Source organism: Culex pipiens, chromosome 3 (assembly GCF_016801865.2).
Source record: "Culex pipiens pallens isolate TS chromosome 3, TS_CPP_V2, whole genome shotgun sequence".
Taxonomy (NCBI): domain Eukaryota; kingdom Metazoa; phylum Arthropoda; class Insecta; order Diptera; family Culicidae; genus Culex; species Culex pipiens.
In genome coordinates, this window is record NC_068939.1 from 135,689,581 (window position 1) to 135,708,257 (window position 18,677).

Genomic DNA, 18,677 nt, shown 5'->3' on the forward strand with positions numbered 1-18,677 from the left:
CGCACGGTATGTTGCTGCTTCCACACACCAGAAAACTGTTGCGTTGCAGACATCATCTCTACTTGGGACGTAAGATTCAAGTACCTAGTAAAAGTCGCCGAGGACATTCGATGGTAATACGCGGCAGCTTCAGGAATTTTGGATTGACACCGTAGACAGGACAAAGTTCTGTACAAAAAAAGCTCTGCTAAAAATTTATCTATGCTTTGCGCCGCAAATGACATGACTCTTTGACGTGTTGGGTATGTTACAGAGTGGCATTCATTGCAAACTTGTAACGTGAATTAAATGTCTAGTGAAAGTAAATTCATCAGAAAAAAACACTTCCACGCAATAAACATTGCCAGTATTTTGCTAGGTTTCCTTCGCAGTATTTGAACTCACACCTTGTATAACTTAACGGTTCAGAACGAGGTTCAGAAACTTCTTCTACTTTTATCGTTGGATAGATGCCGTAATCGATGCCTAGACACACAAAAATCCACTGATTTTCCAATGTTACCAAAACCAATAACTTGGTACCCGCGTAATACTCAGTTTCTCACTCTCCTTTTTTTATAACTTCACTTATTATTTCCGCAGATTCACTCTTCACACTGATATCCATATCAGTTTTCCGTTGTTAACTTTCGATCGCCCTACCAACGAATGGACGAAAGGTTCTGAAAATAAATTAAAATTTTAATTTTAGGGTTATCCACACTAAGAGAAATTGTGTTTACATAGATCATAGTAGTAAAATAGTAGTTTATGCAACAAGTTGGAAAAAGAACTTGATTTTTCAGCACTCGTCTTATGTATGTACTAACAGGGTGGCCACTCAAGTCGGGAAATCGGGAAAAAGTCGGGAATTCGCCAAAATCCGCAAAAAATCGGGAAAAAGTCAGGAATTTCTGATTTTTTGTCAAAAAGTCGGGAAAAGTCGGGAATCCTCTATTTTGAAAATTATTTTCTATATCTTGAAAATTATTTAAATATTTTGTACAGTTTTCAATTTTAATTCACTCAATTCTTCCTTAGGATTTAAGTCTTTTCACTATTTCAATCTACTTGAGAATGAAGCGGTTATTTAAGACATTAAAATCCCGAATAAATATTTGTTGCATTTGACACAGATATTCATGATATTTTTTATGAAACAAATGATTGATTTTTATTCATTTTGTCAAATTGAATCAATGTTTGAAAAAAGATTTAAGTTTGCTTTTTTTTGTGGTAAATATTTTTGATTGTTTTACTAAATTCATTAAGTCACCTCAAATATTTTTTTTTACAAATGTTTCCCTTGAACTTTCTGTGAGTATGGGTAAATTACTATAGATATAGCTTGATTTTGGTTATCGGAAAACTTAAATATCGAATGAAGTCCAAGCGTTGTTCTTTATGGAAAAAATGGAAAAAAAAGTTATTTTCGTTTTGAAAACATGAAAAAAAATATTGCAATTGCAAACAAATATTAAAGTAATTTTTATTTAAAAACGAAAACGAAGTTGACTTTATAGCTGTCGGCCACCATTGCTAGTACCAACCACTAGTGTCTTCCTTTTTATCTACAAGGACTTCGCCGCCCTGGGCTCCTAAGTGTATAAAAGTATGGCACGGAGCGACGGCGCCGAATACCCATATTTACACAAAGAATTTTAGAGCGCCCGCCGCGGGATTCGAACCGGCGACCTCTGGATTGGGAGTCCAGTGCGCGGTCCGATTGATCCACACGGGCGGGAATTTTTATTTAAGTTATTGCAAATATGTTTAAAGAATTTGTCTCTTTAAACATTTCGCCTAAAATAAGTGGTGAAACATAGAAACTTACCAATCTGAATTTTTAATTGAAAATAATGAAACCCGTTTAATACTGACAACTATGTAAATCTAAATTGATTGAAAATTCCAATATAAAAATTTACAAAATAAAAACAGAACATTTTGAAATCTTTTTTAACCAACTGAACAAAAATAATTAATTTCCTTATTTTACGAAAATTGTCAATAGTTTGATTCGCTATAATTCATTTGGATATTTTCGATGGTTGATATTGACTTTTTTTATAAAAAGTTTATATTTGTTTTAAATCATTTTTTAGATAAGAAATGTAGGGGAGAGTGGGGAGATTTGATCCCCTTTTTTTGTATCGCACATAACTCTGTCAATTTCCACAAAACTATAAACTTTTTGCATGAATTGAAAGCTTAAACATTCATCTATGTTTGGCTAATAAGGGTATTTCATCAGATGAACTCTTCGAATCATGCCAAGCGTTTTAAAAAAATATTTTAAACCGCCATTTTCAAAATGTTGGGGGTAATTTGATCTCCCCATTCAACATTTTGAAGAAATCTTAAGCAAAAGTTTCTTATTCATCCAAACTTTTAATTTTCTATAAGTTACAGCAATTTCACATAAAACCTGTACGTTTGTGTTCAAAATATAACAAGTTTAGTATGTCAAATATTTAAAAACTTAAAATATTATTTTTTAGACCACAATTAAGCATGTTTACAAAAGCTGGAAATTTTTGTTTACAAAACTTTTGAAAAAAGGTTCAAACTGCAGTAAGTTATGTACAACTATACTAAAGGAAACTATGTATGAAAACCCAGCCCAATTAATTAATCTTGAGGCTGATTCCAGTGACTGTAAAAATGCAAGGATCAAGTCTCCCTAAGCGCACTTTTTTAAACAATTGATTGTAAAAATAGTATGACGATAAATTTAACATCAAATGCGTAAGGGTTTTGGAGTTGATAAGTTTATCAAACAATTCATGTATAAAAAAAATTTTTTTGAATATTTTTTGAGTGTTTCTATACATATCAAAACAAAGAAAAAAAGATCTCTTGGAAGTTTTTTGCAGCTCGTTTTAGAAAAATGTGTGTAACTCAATCTAAACATTTTTAAATTTTTTTCTTTGTTTTCTACAATGAGTTTTAGTTAATTTCGCACAACTTTCTAGAACAAAGCTAATTGTTTTACCCGAATGCTGACGAGATTCAGGCTTGGGATCAAGTCTCCTCACTCTCCCCTATATTATTTGAGTGTCTGGAAAAGTCGGGAATTTGAAAATGGGATTTTAGTGGTCACCCTGGTACTAGTACTAGACTGGTGCTGCAAAAAACCTAGTTTTGCTACGAGTTGCTTACAATAGTTTTTGCAATTCCCAAAAACCCATTTTGATTGGCATTTTGTGTCACACATCCTTGTATTAACCCGGGCATGGTCTTCGGGTCTATATGACCCAAGAGCATCTTAAAAGTTATCGTAACTTTTTACCATTGGCACCTACACTCAAAATCAGAAGTATCCCTCAAAAGGATACTTTCTATCCTTTTTTCAAGTTCACCCGGCGTCACCCTTTCAAAAGGGTATGTGAAAATCAGTACATTTTCGATACCCTTTTAAAAGGGTGATGACGGGTGTACTTGAAAAAGGATACTTTTGACTTTGAGTGTACAGAGCTAAAATTTGATGACTCTGTGTAAGACCCCCAAAAAAAGAATTCGGAATCTTAATGTTAATAGATGATGGTGTCTTCACTTTTGGGGCAATGGCTGTAAATGATGCTTCTAAATTCAGGGTCCAGAAATATGTAGTAAATTGAAATGAAAAAATAATCACTAACTGCTTGTACAAATAACACAATGAAACCCATTTTTTGATTGATACATTCTGAACCAAGATTTTAATGTTTTTTCTAAAACAAACATGGCCGCCAAATGGCCGATCGGGAATGATGCTTATCAGAGCCTTAAGCCATTTTGAATGTCTTGGCCGCAAATGAAAGGCTAGGATGTCTGCTTCAGAATTCCGACTCGAAGAACTGGTTTTGTACACTGTGGCAATCGGGAACCTGCTACAACGAAAAAAGGCCTTTTTGAGGCCCCGACTTTGAGGACCTGTATAAGAGATAATTTGTCCAAAGTAGACACCGGTTCCGTAACCATTTCTTTTTTTTTTTGTTTTTTGTAAATCATTACATACTCCCCTGACTGTTTGGGAGCGGTTCCGGCCAACTGTGGCCAATCTGGAACCGGTTCCGGGGTACTAGCAAAACGGTTCCAATAATGGTCTCGATAGAAACCCGTCGTGTTGCATAGTAAACTTTATGCATTGAAAACTATGACCATCTAAGGTCACGCAAAATTCTTTGACCCACCCTGGTGACTCCGGAACCGATTACCGGTGGCCACTGGAAGACACTGTTGGAATATGCTAGGCACCATATCATGCGACATGTCAAACATCATGAAATTAAAAATTCTGACCGTCTAAAGTTATGCAGATATCCACCGACTCAACCTGGTCACTCCGGAACCATCCATTTTAACGACCCACAGATTAACATTAGAATTAAAAATTCTCTTGACCGCGTATCTTCGGAAATCCGCAACTATTAGCTATAAGCAAACTAGCAATTCATGTGATTTGTCACTTGGAGAGATAAAAGGCCTTCCTTTTGTTACATTCATCTTACTTTATTCTCGTAGAAGCTCTGAGCTTACGACTCGAAAAGGTCCAATCGTTTGCAGTTCAATCCTTACCGCATATATTAGCATTCAACACATTTCACTTGCATTTGCATCCTTCTATCTAAAGTTCTAAAATAATGAGAAACGGAAAAAAAGAAAACAATCTCTACTTGGAACTGACCCGCTCCTCGCGCCGCTTGGGCGACCGGCGATGCTTCGGACTGTCGCCGCCATCCACCGATTGGGACTTGCGCTTGCGGTCCGATCGCTCCGAGTGCGACTTGTGGCGTCTGCGGCTGCTCCGTTCGTTACTTCGATTTCGCCGCTTGGAGTGGCGCTCATCGCCGGACGAGTCGTCATTACGTCTTTCGCGGCCCTTCCGAGCTTCTGCTTGGGGTGTGTTGGAGCGGGACTTGGCGTTGGTCTTGGAAGGGGAGCGCTTTTGTGACTTTGAGCGGGTGCTGCTGCTGCTGCGGGAAGTTCTGGCCCGTTTGTGGTTGTTGGTTTCGGAGGTGGCGGCGGCGGCGTCCTCGGTTTGTTCGTCCAGTTTGTTTTGTTCTTGCTCGGCCTTGCGGTCCTCTTCCTCCTGCTGTTTGCGCAGATGTTCGCGAACTTCTTCCTCGATTTCCTTGGCGCTGCGGACGAGCTTGTCGGTTTGGAGTACGATGCGGTGCTTGCGGAAGGATTCGGGCACGGTTTCGTCTTCCGGTTCCTTGGAGTGCGAGTGGCGGTGATGGGACCGGGTGCGCTGCCTTGAACGGTGCCGGTAGCGGGACCGGGAACGCGATCTTGACTTTGTCTTTGAGCGTGAGTCTCTCATCGTGGAAGCTAGGTGTTTGGCGGTCGGTTTGGACATTTGGACGAGTTTTTTCGACTTGGAGTTGGACCGGCTGCGCGACCGTCTGCTGCGGGTACTCGAGCGGCTTCGGCGGCTGCGGCTGCGAGATCTGCGACGACTTCGGCTTCGGCTACGACTCGAGCTGCTTCTGCGACTGCGGCTGCGCGACCTGCGACGGCGGGACCGGCTTCTGCTTCTGGATCTGGACCTGGATCTTGAGTACGACCTATCGCGGTAGTCGTAGTCTCCGTCTTCCCTATCGCGGTAGTCGAACCGGCCCCGGTATCCGCCTCGTCCTCGGCCACCTCCACGTGGATATCTGGAGGCACGAGGAGCGCCACGATAGCCGCGGTACGCCATCGCGCTGGCATAGTAGTTCGCTCTCTGCGCGTAAAACGGATCGTACGCGTACGGATATCCCATCGCGGCCCAATCGAAGCCCGGGTACATCCCAGGATATGCTCCCGGTGGCATGACGGGTGGGACCGACGGATACGGAGCCACCGCTCCGGCCCCTTCCTGGTGGTTTTCAGCATGTTCGCGCTGCTTGCCGTCCGCCTCCGACTCGGAAGAGCTCAAATCGGACATTGATTTCTTCTTTTTCTTCTTCTTTTTCCCATCCGACGGTTGATCGTTCAGAATGCTGTCGTCGGAGCTGATCGTGTTGACGCTGGGCGAGCGCGAACGTGTGGCCGAACTCTGGCCGGACGTTCCGAGGAAGTTCTTTAACAGGTTGCCATCCTTGACCTGCTTCACCCGATGACGCATCTTCTCAATCTCCTTCTCCTGAGCGGCCTTCAGTTTGTCCGCCTTCTTGTTGGTCGACGCGCTCGACTTCTTCGCCGGATCCACCTTGGACTGCTTGCCGTCAAACAGCTTTTGCTTCAGCTGAAAGAAAAAAAATCGTTAGACTCAGGGATGTTACAGGAGAAGTTTAGAAAATTCTGCGCCAAATCCACGCCGTCCCAAAACCCAATCCTCGCGAAATCCGCGCCATATTATGAAAAAATAATTCGCGACAAACATACAAGAAAGTTTCGATTTATTTTATTTTTTATGAAAAAAAGAAAGAATTTGAAAACAAAAATTAAACTCGTTTTCTGTTAAAAGGCGGAAGATATGCCAAAATCACAAGCAATTCTCTACGAAATCGGTTTTTTGCATCATTAGTTTGTCCATATAATTTTCCATACTAATTTGGCAGCTATCCATGCCGAAGACACCAAAGCCCTACAACGTCATCCAACAAAGTTAGATTTTGGTTGACACCCTGGAAGGTCGTCACCCTGCATGTCAATAACTAAGATAGCCCTTATCAAGTACAACAACTCTTCCGAAGACACCATTTGGCTAGGACGTCAAATAAAGGAGTTATCAATTTATTCCACTTAATTTTGCCATTCCGAACACTGTGCAGTGTCCTGATGCAAACAATGATCGAGCTCGAGCTGTCACAGCCTTGCGAAGTATGTTGGCTGACATATCGGGCTGACAAAAAACTTTTGCTATAGAAAGAGATAGGAAACCTGATGCAAACAAACGTCCAGGCGAGATGGACCAACTATGGTATCAGCAGTCGTATGACAGAAACAAAAAAAAATCAAACCTCCAGCTGTATTGTAAACATACTTTGAAAGTGTTGGTAAATTTCTGACTAGAAAGCCTTATTTTTGCGTTCAAAAAAATTTTTTTTTCTGCAACCATGGATTTTTCCAACCTGGTTCAACCTGCATTAGTTTATAAAGAATGTTAACTTATAACCATTAAATCTCATCCAATTTGGTCGATTCAGTTACAAGTAATGGTGAAAAACCTAAAAAACGTAAAAAATCTCGATTTTGCTCTGGGCGGGAAGGGGCTAAATCAGTATCGAATAAAAAATGCATAACTCGGTCCAAGAAACTTTTTCCACAACCTGGAAATTTCTGAATAGTTGGCATTTGATGTCCCCTAAAACATGTCAAAAAAAAATAGTGTTTTTTTGCAAATCAAGTTTTAGTGACAAAAAGTTGAATTAAAAATCACCAATTTTTTTTACCGTGTATCATTTTTTTCAGTGTAGTCCTTATCAATACCTACAACTTTGCCGAAGACACTAAATCGATCAAAAAATTCCTTCAAAAGATACAGATTTTTGAATTTTCATACATCATTTTTGTATGGACAGCTGCCAAATTTGTATGGAAAAATATATGGACAAACTATTGCATCAATGGCTTCTTTGGGCATACCGAAAGCACAAAAAAAATCGAATGACCAAAATCTGAGAGAATTGCTCAGAGGGTTAAAACAAAAATGCTCCAAAGTTATCAGATTTTCTTTATTATAAGATGGTGACAAATAATTATAGTATTTAAAAATTCAGCAGTTTTATTCATTTTGTTTAAAAGGTCTAGAATTTGAAAATTAGAAATTCAAGAATTTACGAAGTTAAGAATTCAAGAATTAAAGAATCTAAAAATTTAAGAATTTAAGTATTTTTTTTTTTTTTTTTTTTTTTTTTTGGGAGGGTGGTCCAGCCGCACATCGTTGATGTTGAAACCTCTAAACTGGGCCCTCGTCCTGTCACGTCCGTCAGTAGTCTTGTCGTACATTACAACTAGAATCAGATCTGCCAATGAATTAGTACACTTCGACCAAATAAACACTGACGCTGTATGGATCTGACTCTAGAATAAATGCACAGTGGTGTGTTATTCATAAGTCCAACTTATTCAATTATTCATTTAAGTCCAAATATTCATTTGCTAACTACTTTGGATTGAAAATCTAAACTTTAATCTAAAATCCTCTAAACTTAATGTTCAAAAGCAAACGTTCCTTTAACTGTTGTAGTACTACTTCTATCAAAAACAATAATAATTTATGAACTGATATACAAATAGGATAGAAATCAAGATTTGAAAAAGAAATGACCATTTACGTCAAAAGATCCGTAGTTCCTCGATTCGCAACAATGGTCGATACAACCATAATCCGAAAACCGTTAGTTCAACAGATCAACGAATTTTGTCCGATATCATTACATTATTGATTGATCGAGACTCTATGGGCAATTTGACATAAAAGAATGCCTAGTATTCTACATCAATCAAAGTTTATTGACAGCATTACTCTAACTTAACAATTGCAGCTAACTTTAACATCAAATAGATTTGGAAAGGATATAGATTTATATTCAATGCTAATGCTAAGCAACAAATCAATTGTACTATCCTGAAGTCCCAACCTAAATCCCACATTGTGATAGTGAAAAAGTCACAGAAGCAGCGGTGTCTTGTGCAATTGTGATATTTTCACTATCGGAGAACTACCTAGTTCACGAAGACAGCTTATCGGTCAACGCTTAAGCCCTGGGGCTGCGGCAAAGCGAGTTCTCGTAGCATGAAGTGGTGTCCATAGTGCTTATAAAAAAGAATGTATACCCAAATTTTAACTAATGCACTAGGATCAAATCATGCCCCTTGACTTTACAAGGCCCAGGGAAAAATTTAAGAATTTAAGTATTTAAGAATTTAAGAATTTAAGAATTTAAAATTTAAAAATTTATAAATTTTAGAATTTAAGAATTTAAGAATTTAAGAATCTACGAATTTAAGAATTCAAGAATTTGAGAATTTAAGAATTTAAGAATTTAAGAATTTAAGAATTTAAGAATTTAAGAATTTAAGAATTTAAGAATTTAAGAATTTAAGAATTTAAGAATTTAAGAATTTAAGAATTTAAGAATTTAAGAATTTAAGAATTTAAGAATTTAAGAATTTAAGAATTTAAGAATTTAAGAATTTAAGAATTTAAGAATTCAAGAATTTAAGAATTTAAGAATTTAAGAATTTGAGAACTGAGGAATTGAGGAATTTAAGAATTTAAGAATTTAATAATTTAAGAACTTAAATTTTTGGTGTTTAGAATTTAAGATTATTTAAATTTTGAATTTCCGTTTTTTTCTGAATTTTTAAGATTTTGATATAAAAAAAACCCGCAACAATCAAACAAGTTCTGAAGAATATAATTCTAAAAATTTGAATTTTGTGTATTGGAGCTTTAATTTTTTAATGTTTTTATCTCTTTAATTTTTTTCCTTACGAATGTATAAATTTAGAAAAAATGTCCTTCTACAGGTTAGGGGAAATATACCCATTTTAATCACTCTAACCCGTTCGACCAATTCTCATAACTTGTGTAGTTTTCCGCTATTTATTCAACATTTTCAGATACATCAACAATGGAGAGTTACTTGCTCACATTTAATTGAGCTGTTTATTACTTTGGAACAGTCAAAAACACTTTATGAAAGCTGTATTTCATGATCAAAGTGCTGTTAGGCCAATAATGGAAATAGGCTTAGAAATGGTATATTTGCACTAATTCCCATCTAAATTTCAAAGGCCGAGAGAAACGCAAAATTAGCCAGCAAATCCGCGCGATCCGCGCCTCGTCCTCAACCTCACCTTGATCCGCTCAAACAGCGCGTCCAGCAACCGGATACTCTCCAGCTTGCGCTGCGTCTCCATCAGCTTGCGCTCCTCCGCCAGGATCTTCAGGCTGATTTCGTCCGTTTCCTTCTGGCGCAGCTTCTGCAGGTGCTTCTCCTTGCGGCGTTGCTCGCGCTGCATCCGCTTCAGCTCGTCGGCCTTGCGCAGATCCTCCTGGCGCTTTCTGCGAATCGAAAAAAAAACGGTACAAGTAGGGGAAACCATACAGAAATGTCCGCCGTCAACCCGGCGTCCGGTTCGTCACCGTTATTTTATAGCACTTTACACTTTTATCGCTTCCGACAGTGCCGCTGTTGGAAAGAACTTAAGGGGGGTTACGGGGTAAAAGGGGGTGGAAGGACGCCCCGGTGATCGAACCTTCCACTGCTGGACTCGAGCCCACCCAGGTGGGAGGCCCAGGGGAAGGTAGGACACCGTGGCGAACGCGCTGCTCTGAAAGTAAGATGAATTCAAACCTCTCGCGGTCCTTCTTCGCTTCCTCCTCGGCGAGTCGTTTTTTCTCGAGTTCCTCCTTTTCGCGATCGGTCGCAATCAGCCGGTCGCGCACGATCTTGCGCTTCTTGATGGTCGAATCGCTGAGGTGCTTGGTGCGGTCAAACTCGACCGCAATGGACACGGCCAGGTTTTTGTCGCCCTCCTTCCGCACCAGCTTCATCCCGCGGAACTCGTCCATCGCCTTGACGAAGCCCACGTACTCGGTGAACTGGACGTAGCTGCGAGGGGAAGTTATCGATCACTCTTGAACAACAATCTGAACCAAAACTCTCACCCCTCAAAGTACATCTCCTGGTCGAAGCTGAACTTTTGCATGCCGGACATGTGCGCCTTCATCTGGGCCCGGTACGGGTCGCAGATCGGAATGTCCACGCAGCGCACGTCGCCAAACTTTTCAAAAATGCGCTTGAAGATGCTCTCGCTCGGCTTGGCGTTGTCCTCGTTCTCCTGGTGCCGCGGACAGAACCACTTGATCGGCAGGTTCGCAAAGTGGATCGTGTCCGGCCGCTCACCCGCCTTCATCTCGTCCATGTTCTTCGCGTCCCGGAAGAACGAATCCCAGTCGTGGCGCGTCGGGAAGTCTTCCTTAGCCTCGGACGCGCGCAGCTTCACCGACTCAGAAAACCCCGCCAGTCGGATCGGACGCCCGTCCAAACGGCCCAGCACATGACGCAACTTGCTGCGGTCCTCCAGCTCGCCCTCGAACCGGATTTGGCCAACGGTGCTCTTGGATACCTGCGACAAAGAGCGAATCTGTTCAGAAAGGGGTAAGTTTCCCGCGCAATCCGCAGAACCTACCTTCAGCACCGAAAACTTGTCCGGCAGTATCATCTGGCGCATCTTCTCCATGACCTCGTAGTTGGAGATGCTCTTTCCGGTGATGGCATTCGGCAGGGCCACCGACACATTAAACTTGGCCGACGGCTTGAGGTACAAACTGTGCGGCAAATACAGCGCCACACAATCGCTGACATCCTGGATCGTCTGTATCATTTCGTCGTTTTTATTTTGTTTCAATCACCAGTGTTTATGGTTTTTTTCCGACACCGAATTCAAAGTTCATTTCAAGCACCAAAATAGTTTCATGGTTTTCGTTCCAAGTTCACACACACGGTTTTCACAAATAGTCGCAATTTTTGAGTGTCCCCCGAAAGGAAAGAGGAAAAAATCCAAACATGAGAGTGAAAGAAAGCAAAACAGAAATTAGTGTGCCCTTAAAAAGAGGAATCCCGTCCCACAGCCCGACCTCCAAACCTAACGGTCCCTGAAAAAAGGTATTAAACACTTCCGACGATGTCCCGCGCCAAGGGGCGTAGTCCCGACCCCCCTTCCGTTGATTCCACTTGAAACCTCCTCCTCAAATGAGGCGAAACGATACCGACAGGAATGTGACCTCAGCAGCTTCCGGCAAATCCGACCACCGTTTCTGGGCGGCTGGTCGCAGGTTCCGTTTCTCCGACGCTCAAGATGGTGAATTTTGTCCGCCTGCACCACGCACTGTCTGAGATGGTGAAGTTTTGAAGACCCACTTTTTTCTTTTATTTCGGTTTGACAGATTTTGACACATCGACCGTCAGCGGAGGGGGATTCGCCATCTACTTGGTCATTTTTTGAAGGAATCTCGTGCAGGATTAGGGGAAATTTGCCTATTTTTTATCAGTAACCTATTGAAAATATAAAAAAAAACTTAAAATAGTTTGAACCCCGTTGGTAAGTCAAAGTCAAACTAAAAAGTGACTTTTCACTTTTTTTTTCATTTTAATGCAAAAAAAAAATTGACAAGACAACATGGTCCCCTTGGAACGAGCTGTCAAGTAGGAGCTTTTCTGTCAAGAAGGACCGCGAGGTTAATTTTTCAAAATTGATTTAAAAATCCATTTTAAAATCTTTGTGGTCGTACAAAGGGTCATTGAACTCAGAAAAATAAGCTTTATCGCTGTGAACAATAATATCAGCAATCTAAACTTCACTTTAGGTTTTTTTTATTCTTATTTTTATTTTTTTATTGCTTATTGCAAGATAAAATCACGTTTCTCCTTCGCTGTGAGTGACAGGAGATTTTTGTCGCCTAACCACCGCAGTGTAAAAATCAGCAAGTTGAACTGAAATTTTGCGTTGAATTGGCTGTCAACTTGGCTTGTTTTGAATATTTTCCAAAAAGTCAGCTGAAAATTCAAGGCAACCTTTGACAACAGCGAAAAATTTGTTCTGCGGTTGTCATGCGACCATTATCTTGCGGTCGTATCACCGCGCGTGAACTCTAATTATTGACGCCCGCAGTATTATATTCATGTATTTCTAGACCTTTTTTAGGTCCTATTATCAAATGTAAACATTGATTTTGTACCAGGGGGACGACATCTATATCTCACTACAGGCAGCTCGACCGCAGCCATCACAGCACAGATCAAAAGAGAGCTGTCATTTACGGCATCATAACAAAGCAACTGTGCACTGTAAAAAGTACAAACATTGCAGGCATAAAATGAAACGAATTTATGTGAAATTTAACCGCAATTTACGTTTAAAACGGTAGTGTATGTTTTTGACATGATATTTCTCAATTTATGTGCAATATAAACTACTAAAGTTGGGATCATAAAGAACACATCTGACCGATGATTTCATTTAAAGTTGTACTATTAAATGAAACGTTTAACCAAAGATGAAGTTTAACTACTGTGAAATCTGCCTTTAATACAGTAATTCTGGAGTTTTTTTTTTTTTTTTGATAGGTCCAATAAACCAAATTTCCAGTTTTTGCTTTTTGGGTGTTTTTGAAACCGCCTTGAGTCAGGGGTATTAAAAACACCCAAAAAGCAATAACTGAAAATTTGGTTTATTGGTCCTTTTCAAAAAAACTCCTGAATTCAGCATTTACGTTTCAAAAAATTTTAATATTTAAAATTAAAAAAATATTTTTGTTTTTCCTGTGTGCAGTTTGCTGGCGATATCAATCTCAACCCCCTAGATGGCTGCCGTTAACATTCCCTTGTTTTGTTCTAAGCTTGCTGTTTTTCCTATCTATAGTTAGCATAAGAGAGCACAGAGGACTCGATTAGTTTATAGAACCTAATAAAAAGTCAAGATATTTTTTATTTTAGATTTATAAACTTTTTAAACTTTTCAATTAAAAAAATATTTTAAGATCTTTGTTTTGTTTTAATTTTTAAACTTTATTTCCTTTTTGATTTTTTTAAATCTTATTTTTTCAATTTTTAATTTCTTTAATAAAGAAAATCAATTGAATATTTTTTATTTTGTTAATTTTTAAAATGAAATACCCGATTCAAGCGAGGAGGACGTCACTCCGCGATAACACACTAAAACGCACAAAAACGAGCTCGAAAAGCATCAACGCTACTCATCGTGCCGAGTTTTCACATAACGCCACCTTAAAGCAAGTTATCGCAAGTTAACGCGCGTTAAAGCGGTCAGCGACTGCTCGACTTTGAACTAAGCAAAATCGTTCTTGCAGCCTTGCCATCTCAAATCGAGTAGTTTTTAATCGAGTTTGGCAACTCGGTGTTTGTTTTGCTTTTCCTGCAGTTTTTGTAAATAAACAAAGCAATCTGCAATCCGCGAGTTTATTTTTTTTCAGGTCGGTGACAAAAACGCTGCAGGTTTGACGCTCCGCTGGCGGTCCCAAGGGACAGGGGGAATATTCCCGAGTCAGCGGTACGAGGAGATGTTTTCACCGATGGCTGGTCCGGCGAATTCGGTTTGACAGGGCAGAAGCAAATGCTTCAGGTTTTGTGGAGGAGCCCGCAGAACCAGCGAAAGACGGTCTACATCTCGGTGGAGGAAGGACCGAGTGGAGATGGTGGGGCACATGCAGGCCACGTACGACACGAACACGTTTGATTCTAGAGCGAATCGGGCGTTGGAGATTGACACGCCGGAAGAAGTTGATAGATTTTTGGGACCGTGAGGTGAATACGGGGATGAGGAACTTGTATCGAGGCTGAACGGGACCGAGCGGGTTGAGATCTTGGAGACACCAAGGACATTTCCGCCATCCGGTTGTTCCCTGCTAGGGCCACCAGCAGGCCAAGCGGGTATAAGTTCGTGTCGGGTACGTTTGCTACCTCAAGCTGTGGGACAACGAAACGGGCGACGTCGTGTCACACGTTAGCTCATTTCAATTTCGATTCAAGTGGTAGTTTGACAGTTCGCTCCATAAGAAATACATTACTCACTACCAATACCAATCGGGTACTCCATTATCTATTTTTTTTAAGTTTGCCCCTAGCGCTTGAGAGTGGAGATTTAGCGTCGATACATCAGAAAATTATTTTACTTTGGAGTCAAGTTTGGAGTATTGCGCAATTCTCACTAACTTGGACTTCGCACTAAATTATTGCTATCGATCGCACTATAGAGTTATCTACGTGCGCATGTATTGCGTGTACGTACCAAGGGGTTGGAAACTCGTAGAGCTATAATTATTATGTTAACCAGTATATCAAAATATATGTTAGTATACTAATTATTTCCTTTACATATCGCCAGTATACTAACCAATATATTGAGAGTATCTTAATATACTAACAGTTTATTGCTTTTCGGTTAGTATACTAACAAGTATACTGGAATATCGTTAGTATACTCAGTATTCTTAAGTAATATTAGAGTTTCCAGCCCCTTGGTACGTACAGGAAAAAAGATTGAGGTGAGAGTTGGCCTAGATAACTCTATTGCGACTTGTCAAACTGGCTTGGAAAATTTTAATTTTCTCAAAAAATGATCAAAGCGAGCCGATGTTGCTCACCTGTCAATCGCAATTTTATAGTGCGAATGTCCAGTTTGGTGGAAACTGCGACTGAAAATGTAAATAAACAACTGCTGGTTGCCAAGTTTTTGGAAATTTTGTTGCCAAAAGTGCGGGCCAAATCCAAGTTACAGTGAAAGGATTAATATTTTGGGAGTATGTAATTTTTTAAGTTAGAGACCCAAACATGCGAACTCAAATTCTGCATTTTGAAATTTAATCATTAATATTTAAAAGAAATCAACGTTTAAATTTTAAATTATGTAGATATTTTGAAATCAAAGGTTTTGATTTTCGGTTCAAAGATCAGAAATTACTCACTCATTGCCGATCCTATCTTTGCCGACGCAACCATTCGTGGGCGAACACGACTCGCTAGCTGACTACCTCCGTCCGAGACTCCGTCGAACTCGAGCCAAATCGACTCGAGGCTCGATCCAAAATTCTCATCGAGGAGCTACGTCATTTCCAGCTGGTCCCTTCATCGTGACATTTGAAACGACCAGGTAAAAGTCCGATGCCCTCCGGTCCGTCCTGCTGTCAAAGTACGCAGCCAGAGCGTGCGGCATTTTTGCACAAAAGAAGCGCCGAATCCTCACTTCAACAAGCTGCCGTCAGAAAAGTCGCCCGGTGCCTGGTGTCGCAAGTAAGTTATTTGCAAATTTTGCTTGTTTCAATAGTTGCTTTTGCGTAAAATTAATTCGAAAACGATGGTTTAGTAGTTGATTGCACGGAGGAAGTTGAAAATAACCGTTAATTTACACCATTTCCCAGGTAAATCTCCGGTCAATCGACGAGCGTGTCTGGCAAAATCGAGTGCAACGGAAGGTGGAGGAGAAGGGAAGTGACAAGCTCTTCAATTTGGCGGGTTTTGCTCTTTGCGCGAAGTAGAAGAAGGAGGAAAGCAAGCCGAACAAGTCGCAGTCAAAATGGGTGATCGTGGAGATGGAGGTTGGTTGTTTGGATTTCTGCGTTTTATTTTTGATGATTTATTGATGTTTTTTTGTTTTGTTCGGAACAGCTGAAGCCTTCGATGATGCCGTTGAGGAGCGGGTCATCAACGAGGAGTACAAGATCTGGAAAAAGAACACCCCGTTTCTGTACGATCTGGTGATGACCCATGCGCTCGAGTGGCCTTCGCTGACGGCGCAGTGGCTGCCGGATGTGACAAAGCCGGAAGGCAAGGACTACTCGGTGCACCGGTTAATCCTTGGAACGCACACTTCGGATGAGCAGAACCATCTGCTGATTGCGAGTGTCCAGCTGCCGAACGAGGACGCTCAGTTTGATGCGAGCCATTACGACAACGAGAAGGGCGAGTTTGGCGGGTTTGGATCGGTTTCGGGCAAGATTGAAATCGAGATTAAGATCAATCACGAGGGCGAAGTGAACCGAGCTCGGTACATGCCCCAGAATCCGTGCGTCATTGCCACCAAGACGCCGTCGAGCGACGTGCTGGTGTTTGACTATACCAAACATCCGAGCAAACCGGAACCAAGTGGCGAATGCCATCCGGATTTGCGCCTGCGAGGACACCAAAAGGAGGGTTACGGGCTGTCGTGGAACCCGAACCTCAACGGCTATCTGCTGTCCGCCAGTGATGACCATACGATCTGTCTGTGGGACATCAACGCCACCCCGAAGGAACACCGGATTATCGACGCCAAGAACATCTTCACCGGTCACACGGCGGTCGTTGAGGACGTCGCTTGGCACTTGCTGCACGAGTCGCTGTTCGGTTCCGTGGCCGACGACCAGAAGCTCATGATCTGGGACACGCGCTGTAACAACACCTCCAAACCGTCCCACACTGTCGATGCACACACGGCCGAAGTCAACTGTCTCAGCTTCAACCCGTACTCGGAGTTCATCCTGGCGACCGGTTCGGCCGACAAAACCGTTGCCCTGTGGGATCTGCGCAACCTCAAGCTCAAACTGCACTCGTTCGAGTCGCACAAGGACGAAATCTTCCAGGTCCAATGGTCGCCCCATAACGAAACCATCCTGGCCTCGTCCGGCACCGACCGGCGGTTGCACGTGTGGGATCTGTCCAAGATCGGCGAAGAGCAGAGCGCCGAAGACACCGAGGACGGACCGCCCGAGCTGCTGTTCATCCACGGCGGCCACACCGCCAAGATTTCCGACTTTTCGTGGAACCCCAACGAACCGTGGGTCATCTGTTCCGTGTCCGAGGACAACATCATGCAGGTCTGGCAGATGGCCGAGAATATCTACAACGACGAGGAACCCGACGTCCCGGCCAGCGAAATCGAGGCGGGTGCCCCGTAAGTTGTGTATTTTTTAATAAACCTTGTTTTAACTTCTTTTTACAAACAATAATTGTCCAAACAACAATTCATACACACAAACACACATTGTAATTCCAAAACTGTAGCGTAGCGAGTAAGCAACATAAATCTAATAAACGTCTTAATGTTCTATGAGAAGCAGTTATTGATTATTTTTTGTACTAGTTATGTTGAGAAATTCCCTTGTTTTGTATGTCGGAATTGGAAAATTGGAATCTGTGTAATGTAAAATGTTATAGAAAACTATCATCGGGTTCGATTTACAAAATTTTAGATTTTCTAACAAATATTCCATTATTTTTCGTCAGAAATAGTAAAACTGTTTTATAGTAAACTCATATGATATTTTAATCGAAGATGGTATTAAAAATTGATTTGCAATCAAGTGATAATTATTTTTGAAAAATCGTTCATGAAAATCCGAACTTGTGGCAAATGGGCAGTATTCATGATTGCTGAGAGTCGCAGGACCCTCGCCCTTTGCTATTAGTAAGTATCCAGCAAAACAAAGGGTATAGCATGCATTTGATACTGTCAACTCCCATTCGGCTGTGTTCTCGTCGCTGTCATGTTGTAAACTGGAGCCGAGGGAGGTCCTGTTGTGAATTCTAGTTGGAGGTGATCCGAAGATCATTGAAGAAGGTAGAATTCGCCATCACCCAAGACACGAAGGCACGAAGGATAGACCATGTCTTGGGGGGTGAAAGGATGATAGGAATTAGTGATAATACCACAATTTAATATTTGTCTTTCTCTCTTATTTCAGACAAAATGTCTGGTCCGAATCCAAGGTGTTGCAGAAATCTTCCACTATACAGAATGGGGTCTTCCTTCTATCATTTCCTGTATTTTGAAAAAGGTGGTGCCCCGAATGTGGACATATAGTTTATCACATTTACTCCATACGGTGTGAACGTGACATGCTGTATGTTTGCTCTTGGTGCATTGGCTATTTTCAAAACAAGATAGATGTTTCCTATTCTTTTAAGATACAATTTAGTAAAATCTATCCATCTATTTATTTTGCTCTTGCTATAACTTGTCTCTTACCCCCTAAACTTTAAATACTCAATTATTCTAACTTAGAATCGCAATTCATTATTGTAGAAATGTAACTGCTGAAAATAATTTGGTAAGAAATTTGGGCATAACTGTTTATATGATTAAAGGTACGTTCAATCTTTTTTAATATATGTATATGTTAACTATTCAAGTTTGTTTGTCTTGTCCCATATTTCACAACTTCAGTTGTTATCTTGTAAACTTCTCGTTACAAGTTGGTAGTTCTGTCTAGTTGCAAA

The 18,677-nt window shown here is 40.9% G+C and overlaps 2 protein-coding genes across 4 annotated transcripts; one reads left to right on the top strand and one right to left on the bottom strand.

The window, feature by feature from the left end:
* Positions 1–4,452: 4,452 nt before the first annotated feature.
* On the bottom strand, positions 4,453–11,843 carry LOC120413763 (A-kinase anchor protein 17A). Of its 3 annotated transcripts, XM_039574700.2 has the most exons (6): positions 11,679–11,843; positions 11,095–11,280; positions 10,571–11,049; positions 10,257–10,514; positions 9,757–9,964; positions 4,453–6,193 (listed from the first exon to the last, which is right to left on the bottom strand). In XM_039574700.2, exons 2-6 carry the CDS (start codon positions 11,143–11,145, stop codon positions 4,634–4,636), a joined length of 2,556 nt encoding a protein of 851 aa, XP_039430634.1. In that variant the 5' UTR covers positions 11,146–11,280; positions 11,679–11,843; the 3' UTR covers positions 4,453–4,633. The 3 variants fall into 3 exon arrangements, with proteins under 3 accessions (XP_039430634.1, XP_039430631.1, XP_039430633.1); XM_039574697.2 differs by having other exon boundaries at positions 11,095–11,843; XM_039574699.2 differs by having other exon boundaries at positions 10,571–11,031; positions 11,095–11,842.
* Positions 11,844–15,569: 3,726 nt separating this feature from the next.
* On the top strand, positions 15,570–17,517 carry LOC120413792 (chromatin assembly factor 1 p55 subunit). The gene is made up of 3 exons (XM_039574742.2): positions 15,570–15,713; positions 15,842–16,018; positions 16,089–17,517. The coding sequence occupies exons 2-3, from the start codon at positions 15,997–15,999 to the stop codon at positions 17,354–17,356; spliced, it is 1,290 nt and encodes a 429-aa protein (XP_039430676.1). The 5' UTR covers positions 15,570–15,713; positions 15,842–15,996; the 3' UTR covers positions 17,357–17,517.
* Positions 17,518–18,677: the final 1,160 nt, after the last annotated feature.